The following is a 10,590-nucleotide window of genomic DNA, read 5'->3' as shown; positions in this document are numbered from 1 at the left end:
AAGAGTAAAGGTTATAAGCCCAAATCGGCCCGAATTAGCCCGAAGCCCACTTTTAGCCCGCATGGGCCGGGTTTGGGCCAACAAAATAGGCCCGCATGTGTGGCCCACCCGGCCCAGCCCGCATGCTTGGGCTTAATTTAATGATTAGGCCCGGCCCAAACCCGGCCCAACCCGGCCCAAGATCACCTCTAAACTTACTCTACAACAATACTTTTTATTTTAACCACCTCACCCCAAAATTACCCCAAAATAAAACCCCTAAATTCTTGTCTTTCTCCAATTACCTTATCCTATCACAATACTTTAGCTTCTATCACAATACTTTAGCTTATTTAATTCAAAGACTCTTAACTACCGTGCCACCCTCCAATAGAAAAAAATTATTCCAAATAAAAGGAAGTATATGACAATCTAAAATACCATATATCCGCACGGATCTACACAAGTTTCTTTCTGAGTTGATTTTTGGGATCTACAAACTTCATCTAGCTCTAATTAATTTCTAATTTCCAAACAACCGTGTACCCTACCAACAAAAAGACCCAAATTCTGAAATAACCCTAATTTCCAAACAATCCTGCAGATTCGTCTCTCAATCAACCCTAGTTTCTCAATCAAGGTAATATCGTCTCTCTCATTCGTAGTTGTAGTTGTTTAATTTTCGGTTGATGTTTGATTTTCGTTTGGTTTTTTCAATCAACCATAGTTTCTCAGTTTCGTATTTCTATGAAGGTAATATCGTCTCTGTCATTCGTATTTGTAGTTGTTTAATTTTTGTTTGATGTTTGATTTTCGTTGGAGGAATTAAAATTGTAAGAGGTTGTTCCTTGTATACACGAGGCTAAGAGGAATTAAAATTGTTACGAGGGTTGATAACAGTCTAAAAGTGGCAATCGGGTTGGTCGAGTCAGATTCGAGTCGAGTTGTTTCAGTTCGGGTTATCGTATTGTCGGATTGATTAGAGCCATTATTTGTGTGTCGGATGGAGTTTGATAGGATTATTTCAGGATATGCTTCTAAGGGTGTGTTTGGATAGGAAAAAAAGGAGGGAAAGGGAGGGGAGGAGGAAGGAGGAAGGAGGGAAGGGAAAGGAAGGGAAAGGAAGGGAAAGGGAGGGAGAATGGAGGAGGTGATTTTCCCTCCAAATCTTGCCTATGTTGGTGGGGAAATAATTTGCCTTGTAGGAGGGAAATGGAGGGATTCATTTTCTCTCCCCCAAATCCTTTTACCTTCATTTTGCTGACCAAACAATGGATTTCTCATCCTTCCAATTCCCTCCCCTCCCTTTTCCTCCAAATCCCTCAATCCAAACACACCCTAAAGGTGGCAATCGGGTTGGTCGAGTCAGATTCGAGTCGAGTTGTTTCAAGTTCGGGTCATCGCATTGTCGGACTGATTGTTCACTGATTAGAGCCATGTATATTTGTGTGTCGGATGGAGTTTGATAGGATTATTTCAGGTTATGCCTTACTCGGGTATCGGGGAATACTTTAACAATTCACATCGGCTCAAAAAATTTCTATTCTAGTTCCTACCGGATTATAACGGATCACAATTTATCTATTTTTTAATATTATACTCTGTACTATATTATCGAAGGCGGGTGTCTATTTTATTAGCGAATAGTGATTCGTAATACCTTGTGACATTATGGTTTAGTCAAGTGAATAGATAAGAATTTCTATAATCCAGTTATTGTTGTTTCGACTTTCGAGTTTTACATTTTTGTTGCCATTGAAAAAAAAATTCTTTATCTGATTCCTTTTCGCCTTGTACATTTCAAGCAGGCTGGTCTGCGATATGGCATCATCTATGATAGCAAGCTCCAACAATGGACAAATCAGCACTTATTTCCCTTATAAACCAGGCATGTCCACAGAAGGAGCTGTCTCACCTCGTAGTCCGCTTTCCTAGCACTGATTCTCCTTGTAAATCCGACATATCCACAGAAGAAGCTGTCTAAGAATCTGTATCAACTTCTAGCACTGATTCTCCTTGTAAATCCGACATGTCTACAGAAGGAGCTGTCTCACTTCCTAGTACTTGTTCCACAGAAGAATCTTTCTGTAGTTCTAGTTATTCGAGTTTTTTGGATTGGGAGGAGTTTCATACAACATTTGCTTTGGCTGAACCCATGATTGAGGTTTACTCCATCCGCATCTTCAAGAAGTCCTTTGCAGACAACCATGAAGAGAAATGTCAAGTCTATGGTACTATAAGAGTCGAGGATTTGAAAACTAATAAACCATTTTTCCTCTACAACAAAGATGTTGGAGATGAACATCTGGACGTCATCTCTTTTCTTCACCGTAAGTTGACACTGATTGGCCCTATCTATGTCTTCTCAATGGAAGAACCTAGTATAATCTTTGATATCAGGGACAAAGCAACTGATGCTGCCATCGTCGTAGGTCGCGCCTGCTTAGAAAATGCTACAACTGCTGAGTTTGAAAAGGATTTCATGCTGACTATTGAACTAGAAGGTGTTGGCAGTGCTTGTGTTGACTACACTGCTTTAAGGTTTGGAGTTGCTGCTTCCTTGGACTTCGAGCTATACCCTGATGGTGACTACGGCTCTCATTACGGCTCTGACGTCGGCTCAGACGACGCCTCTGACAACGCCTCTGATTCCGATGAAGTAGATATTGATGTTTGTGGGAGTATTTTAGCCTACCATAGCAACGGTTACTGCAGTCGCAAGTCTGCCAGTCAGATGGTCTGTAATAAAATTTTTGAAACGAAACTAAGTGAATCTCAAGTTGTGGAATTTGGATCACCAATTAAGCTCTGGAGGAAGTTTGTTGCAGTACCAGCATATTCATCTCTTGTAATACAACTCAATTTAAGAGATCCCGATACAGATGAACCAATTTTCGTTGGACAAACCGTCTTGGAGACCGACTATTGCGAAAGGAGAATGGAAATTTTAGGGCAAAGCTGTCGGAATTATAAAATGTTTTTACGGGCAAGGTGGAATCAACCATTTATGTTAGATGAATCATCCTATGACAGTAGCCCGGTGGAGGAAGATTATTTTGCAAAACTGGTAAGTTTGTTTTTGGTTTGAGCCTATTTTTGTGTTAGTTTAAAATGATGATGCATTATATGGTGTTGAATACATTGTAGAACGAAAGGTTGCTTTACAAATTGAGATTTACTGACAATTTCTCTTCCTTTTCAGCCAAATGAAATGCTCGTATTTCCACAACCATTGTTGGAGATCTTCTCTGTTTTCATTGGTCGTAAGCATTGTGAGGAATTAAATCTGTATGGAACAATCCAAGTTTTTGATTCCGATCTTTATTGTACCGTGTTTGAGGCCACAGAGAAGGATCCTTACAGGTTGCCGTCCGGTTGTAATACGATACTTCTAAATGGCCCCTCGCGCGTTATGTATCAGGAATGCTTTTGTATCTTAATTGACCTAATGGATGTGAAGCAACGGATATATATTAAAGGCACTGCGAGTTCCAGCCGTGGCCTCAAGATGGGTCACATGGCATGGCAGGATAGATGGTTATCTACAATTGTTAAAGGTGCGCACGAGGATGGCTTTGCTGCGGTGAATTACATGGCTATGCCTTACGCCGTCAATGCTGTGATAAAAGTTCAGTTGCTCTCCCAGGGTGGTAGGCCTGATGGTCTCTATGGGAAAATTGTAGCTTTCTATAGCGCCTACGAGTATAAGACGGATGACGATAGAGAATATTACCGGTCTGTTTTATTTCAGAGATCAGAAGACAATTGTTTTATGCCAAATGGAGATAACACTGAGGTCGATCTGTCTCGATCCGTGTTTCCTGTGCCATTGAAGTCCTTATTGTACATTCAAATGCAGCTGAAATTTGGGATTGTGAGAGGCTCTATTGATAAAATAGTATCGTTCAAACCTTGGCAAAATGATTCATTTTTCGACATCCAGGCAAATAGCTTTGCTATCCGCGTTTCGGTTGAATGGAGTTATGGGTAATATAAATCTATTTATTCTGTTGCGCTTGAACCTATAGACATATATAATAATTTATATTTACTAATTGTTCCTCCGGGCGCGCAGAGCTTTCATATAACGCATAACCTTTTTTTTTATAATATTCTGTTGCGCTTGTAATGATTACCTTAGGTAACAATTGATAATAATGGCTAAGCAAAAACACCATTAGATAATGACTAGAGATGTTTGTTTTCTTTTTTCTTTTTTTTTTTGAGAGAGAAAAGAACAATTTATTAATAGAACGCCATACGACACTTACAAAGAATAATTATAATCGAAAACAAATCTAATGGAAACCAAAGAAAAATAATTTTTTTATAAACTAGGGATCTCAAAACAGCGTCTGACAATTCGGCTCGTCCTATTATCGCTATCTTCATGTAGCTTTTGAGGGGATCATTCGTTTGATTTATGAGATAAAATTTACCTCTGACTGGTTTCAAAGATCGTTGACAAATCACTTTTACCCTTTGAAAGAACACGCTGCAAACCATCAATGAACTAATCTCGGGAACTGTAAATTTCTGGTAATAAGATTTTTCTCCATTTAGAGATGTTTGTTTTCTAATTAGCGGTAATCTAGAGGTACGTCTTGTGTATAGCGCTACACACAATGCAGTACACATTTATGTCCATCTGCATTTGCAAGATCTTGACCATCAAGTCTTTATACAACCAGTCCGCCTTATTGAAGATGATCACTATCCGTCACAAGCTGGAGATGGATAGTAACTCTCACAAAATGCAAGTGGAAGGGCAGGTGGGATATCCATTTACAGAAAACAACCCGGATCCTACATTATATTCATAAATGAACTTTAAATCATAAACGAGTCAATTTACAGAAATTAATCAATTTTAAAGTATAATTACCTCACTTAAACAACCAAAATTCTCATTTTTATGGCAACAAGAGATTAAAATTGTATGCATGCATAACTTGAATTAAAAAACACAAAACTGCAATTGGATCTTACAATGGAACATTCGCATGAAAGGAAGGAGAAATAAGAACCAGACTAAAAAAGTTAAAAAAAATATACAAAATGGAGAAAGGAAAGGGGCATAAACCTGAAGAAAATGGAGTTTTGATGCCTTGATGGAGATGAAATGTAACGGTGTAGATATAGAGGAGTGTGAGAGCTGTGAATAATAAATGGGAACTTAATTTAATTTTTTTTTTATAAGGTAAGAAAACTAGATTGATCCTCTAGGTAGAACTTGAAACAGGAGTAACGAGCCATGACAATCCAAAGAAACGCAACTCAACAAAGGGAAGTAGGATTCACATCAAGATTGCCAAAGTTGAATCAAAACTGAAGTTGAAATGCTCCTAACAGTTTCAGAATGTCAGTCTAATTTGATGATCATATCTGGAGTTTTACTTGCTTAAAATTTATGTTCTTTATATGTATAAAATCTTGAAGAAGTCTAATTTTCGATGGAGTTGGAATCAACAAGATTTAATATGTAGATTTTTCACAATCAGGCTTTAAAGACTGTCACGCAGGAATGCAATGCTGTTTTCTGAAATGACCTGTCAGTTTTCAAAATTGAATAACTCAAGATTTACTCAATAGTTTTTGTTGATTCTTTTTGGAGGTGAAAGTCAAGGAAGTTAGCTTTCATTTGAGCTATCATGGGTATTTTTAGGCCATCGGAGCAAGGGGATATGATTTTTTATAAGCTCCTGCTGCTGCAGAGGAAAAGCTACTGAACCTGCATCCTAACCCAATCTTACTCAAAATTCAATATCTCAATTTCCAAGCCATATTTTCAGGTGATTATTTTTTGACATGAAAGCTAACTCCTTTAACTTTCTTGTGGCATATGTGATGCATTTTATTTCATCCTAGGCAGGAAGTTATGGTCCCTGCAAGGAAGGGTTGGTTCCTGAATTGTTATTCAATTGTTTGTTTTCTGCTTGTGTGCAACAAGGGTTGTCAAATGTCAAGTCGAATTTTATGCCTTAGATGGCACGTCCAAAGGTTTAATATGATCCTTAAGTTATCCTAAGGGTGTGAGCATCGTAAGGCAGGAAGAGGAGGCCTTATGAGCAAAAGGATACAACCTAAAGATGTTGAGAACATTAAATGGTCCTTGAAAGTGACAACTTGTCCTCTACTTTTCTCTTGTCCCCTCCTCACTGAGTCCTACTACCAGGAGATGACTTAAGCCATGAAACAAGATAAGCAACATCTCCTTCCTGTCCTCAGGTCACTACAAATCAGTCCAACTCTTCTTAATTAAGCCTGAAACTAGCAAACAAAGAAGACTTGCTTTATGCTTTATTGTCCTCAATCAATTTGTGTAAGATATGTAGTTGTTTTATTTGGACTCTTTTGTAAGCCAATTGCGACCCTTAGATTGTTATATTGTATGGTTAAGATCAAAGCATTGGTCCCTATATAAACCAAGCACCTATTCCTGAAATAATCAGATTTGAGTTTAAGATTAAGAGTGAAACTTTGTTTCTCCATATTTCTCTTGGTTGTGTGCTTGAGAAGCCCCTCTTTGCTAAGTGCTTGAGGTTTAGAGAAGTGTCATTTGCCGTGTGCTGGGATAACCTCTTAGGCTTGTGCATTGGCTTTGTGCTATGTTTAAGTCATATCCGTGTTCTATTCATTTCTTATTAAACCAGAAAAACTACAAAACAACAGCAGAGTCATCTTTCAACAATTATTAAAATACTTAGAGGCTCTTAAAAATCACCAAATTTGACACGGTTTTAGTTTACCCTTTTAGCTAAATTGTCATAAATTTTCATGATTTTAGGAAGCCATTTACTATTTTTAACAAAATTAGACTTTTGACTGCACCCGGGTGAATTATTTCTGAGGCTTATGTTATTGTTATGTTATTTTAGGTTAAGTGTCTCTGAATTACAGTCCAGGAACAACCTATCTCATCCCTTTCGAATGAGTGAGGTAAGTTGATGTAATACTACAGTTTTCTATGTCTTTGGGTACTCTATCGAGTGGGGCTTACTCTGTCGAGTAAGTATGTCTGCCTGATGGATACTCGATCGAGTATGTGTGACACTCGATCGATAAGGGTCACTCGATCGAGTAAGTTACTTTTGCGGGTTGTTTTAGTTGGGTTTTGTTAGTAACGCGTGATTGATATATTAAGCTTTCCGTCACTTTCTTCATCATTTGTATCTTTTCTAAAAACCTTTCAAGAGAGAAAAGAAGTTACATTGTCTTTGTTCGTCGCGTTACTATCAAATCCCAAGGGCTAAGGTTGTCGGATCGTCACGTTCTTTACGCCGTTGAGTTCGTCGTGTCGAGGGTAAGATCCTTGTATAGTTTTTATAGTATTTCCTTGATTTTGTTTAAAACCCTAATTGGGTAGATTGGGGGTTTTGGGAGTATTATGTGATTAGATGGTAATTGTATGCATATGTGTTATAGGAGGAGGATTCGTTGAGGAACGTTATTGATTAGCTGTTGTGACGGTCTGTGATTGCTATTCCAGGTAGGGTTTCCCTACTCAGTATTGTTTACATGGTATATTGTCGGTAATTGATTGATTGATTGTTGTTGTTGTATATCATATTAGTTTTGGAATTGGTGATTGTTGATAGTGTAATATGGTTGTTGTATGATCGTCTGTGGTTTGCGAGGTGCATCCTCGGCTGAGTGGAGTCACTTGCGGGAGTGGCTTCACGCCCTTGATTCCTTCTGTGGAATCCGCCACAGAAGGGATGTGCACATTAAGGAACATGGGTTTATCGCTCGGATGAGATGAACGGGACTTAGGTGGGAACGGCTGCGGTCCCCCACTGGCGATGTGGAATACTTGTTGCGATGAGTATTCTGGCAGGGCTACACACTTGAGTGTGTAGTCAGGTGTGTGGTGATGTGATGGAGTTTGGGTTGATTGAATTGGTTGTGGTATTGTTTTATTGCAGCTGTTTGTTTTGTGTAATCAGTACTGACCCCGTTTAAATGTTTTAAAAACTGTGGTCATCCATTCGGGGGTGGTGAGCAGTTGTCTAGCAGGGATACTATGGATGCGCACGGGACTAGCTGGGGATGGAGTTGCCACGAGTCTGATAATAGTCTTCTGTTGTGTTGTCTTTATACTTCTGTTGTAGTTTGCTTTTAGAACATTTGTACTTTTCTTTTGGTTTTGGTTTGTATCACTTTAAAATTTATTATTAAAGTACGTTTCTTTATGGTCTATTTGATTATCATTGCCTCGGGTAATGATGCGTGCAATTTACATACGATATTTCCCTTCATTTAGCACGCATTTTCATGGTTTATTACGACCATACACTATTATTTCCTCCCATTTCTCGCTACTGGGTGAGTTGTGTGACTTGTGCAGGTTTTAGGTCCGAATGTGCGATTATGAGCCAAAACCCATTAATTAAGGAAGGAGATGAGTCCGTGTTCGACCTTGTGTTGGAAGCTGTAGGCGGACGATCGCTGAAGAATTGCTGTGTCGATCGACAGAACATGTGTGTCGATCGACAGAGGAGGATGGCCCATCGACAGACTTGCCATCGTCACAGGAAGATGAATTTTCGGGGCTATTAGTGTCTGTCGATCGACAGGGTCCAAGTGTGTTGATCGACAGAGGTTGAGTGTCGATCGACATATGTTTCGTTGGCCGAATTTCAGTTCGAGCTTTGGGCTTATTAGTTACTTATTTGTTCTATTTCTTTGGACTTGGTATAAAAGGCTTGTAATTTTATTTTCATGAGGGCATCTTTCTCTACTTTAAAAAACTCTATGACGTAACTTTGCTCTCTAAAAAAACCTCTAGATTTAGAATTTCTCCTTTCTTCTCTATTGCTTATACTCGGATTCATATTAGTAATTTTAATTGATCTTTCCCTTTGTTCTTCTTTATTAATTATTTCTATTTTTCCTACTAGTCTTATTAGTTTAATTTATGCTTATTAGTCTTTCAATTAATTTCATCATGAATTCTTCCCTTTTATCGTCTTATTCAATTGTTATTGCAAATTCCATTATGAGTAGCTAAACCTCCTTTTGCTAGGATTTAGGGGAGCCATGGATTGAGACAATATTAATTAGGTAATTAGATTAGTCTATATAATTGGTCTATGTTGTTAATTGTGACATTTAATTGTGATTAATTGGTTAAGTCGACGTAATTGATTAATTAAGTTGGTAAACCTCGACCTAAGATCGAAAGCCTGGTAAGGGTTAGACCTGTCACAAACATTAGAGTGCCCTAGTAAGTTGCGAGAGCCCGCTAGAAGCATTCTAGGGCGAATAGCGGACCGAGAGAACCTTTTCAATGCCTTATAGACCGGTAATTGAGACTGACCTTTGACCCTAACTATGACATGTAATAATCCATGGTGAACCGATGTCCTAGTTCCTTTCTCTTATATTTTTCTCGAGTTAATTTCTCTTTTCTATCCTTTTTATTTATTTGCTTTTAGTTTAGTAAAATAATTCAAACAAACCCCTTTTGGTTACTTAGACAGACTTAATTTGACAAGTAGAACACTAAAAGCCTCCCTGTGGATAAGATCCCGACTTCCATAGCTATATTAGTTAGAGACCAGATTGTTTATTTTTGATAGGTTGCGACAGCCTCATCAGGTAACCGAGATGGTAGCATTCTCATGCTTTAAGTGGTCTTGGTAAGGCACTTGGAGTATGGGGGTGTTACAAAGTGGTATCAGAGAGACGATTTTGGAACCTGTAACTAATGAACCCAATGAATCTAAAGAGTCAAAATAAAATGAACCCGGGTAGGAGTTGTTAGGAGCTAATGCAAAGACTTGCGAGACGTCCTAAAGCCGCGAACTCGCCCTACAACTTTAAACCGGTCATTATGGGGTGTCATGGGATCGCTATGTGTTTACTAATGTTCTATTGCGTATGTTCGATGATGTGTTGTATAAAAATGTTGGAAAATGATTGTGGTGGAATGAGGAATGTGGTAAATGATAAAGTGTTGTGAATAAGCATGTTGCATGATAGTTGGTTTACAATGTTGTTTGGAATTGTTGGAAAAGTATATGAGAATGATGAATGATGTGGTGGAAAAAGGAAGTAGTTCATATATGATAGTATGTGATGAATAATGATGTTGCAGGATGGATGATTTACAATGTGGCTATACTAGTAACATGAGATTAGGGGATGTGATATGATTATACATAATTTTGTTTGCGTAAAGTTATATAATAAGTTCATGTTTTGTAGGTTGGGGTTTTGTTTTGAGTTCTTAGTTACGTTGTTGTGTCTTGATCGAGTTAGTATGTTTGTTTTTGAGTATGGGTTGAACTTCGAGGACGAAGTTCCTTTTAAGGAGGGAAGACTGTAATACCACGGTTTTCTATGTCTTTGGGTACTCTATCGAGTGGGGCTTACTTTGTCGAGTAAGTATGTTTGAATACGAAACAGTAGTCTGCCTGATGGATACTCGATCGAGTATGTGTGACACTCGATCGAGTAAGGGTCACTCGATCGAGTAAGTTACTTTTGTGGGTTGTTTTAGTCGGGTTTTGTGAGTAACGCGTGATTGATATATTAAGCTTTCCGTCACTTTCTTCATCATTTGTATCTTTTCTAAAAACCTTTCAAGAGAAAAGAAGTTACGTTGTC

General features: G+C 38.3%; 1 protein-coding gene across 2 annotated transcripts; it reads left to right on the top strand.

Annotated features, from left to right (window-relative positions):
* The first annotated feature begins 458 nt into the window (after positions 1-458).
* LOC141597055 (uncharacterized) lies at positions 459-4,162 on the top strand. Of its 2 annotated transcripts, none has more exons than XM_074417376.1 (3): positions 459-619; positions 1,788-3,046; positions 3,182-4,162. In XM_074417376.1, exons 2-3 carry the CDS (start codon positions 2,009-2,011, stop codon positions 3,968-3,970), a joined length of 1,827 nt encoding a protein of 608 aa, XP_074273477.1. In that variant the 5' UTR covers positions 459-619; positions 1,788-2,008; the 3' UTR covers positions 3,971-4,162. The 2 variants fall into 2 exon arrangements, with proteins under 2 accessions (XP_074273477.1, XP_074273478.1); XM_074417377.1 differs by lacking the exon at positions 459-619 and adding an exon at positions 669-732.
* The last annotated feature ends 6,428 nt before the right edge of the window (positions 4,163-10,590 follow it).

This window comes from Silene latifolia, chromosome 8, assembly GCF_048544455.1.
Source record: "Silene latifolia isolate original U9 population chromosome 8, ASM4854445v1, whole genome shotgun sequence".
Classification (NCBI taxonomy): domain Eukaryota; kingdom Viridiplantae; phylum Streptophyta; class Magnoliopsida; order Caryophyllales; family Caryophyllaceae; genus Silene; species Silene latifolia.
This window is presented reverse-complemented; position numbering and strand designations above follow the sequence as displayed.

What these genes read in the sequence shown, in the direction of transcription:
- LOC141597055 (XM_074417376.1), top strand. Translation starts at nt 2,009, where the DNA reads ATGTCTACAGAAGGAGCTGTCTCACTTCCTAGTACTTGTTCCACAGAA. An exon ending in AAGATTATTTTGCAAAACTG is followed by an intron (nt 3,047 to 3,181) that starts GTAAGTTTGTTT and finishes CTTCCTTTTCAG; the next exon opens with CCAAATGAAATGCTCGTATT.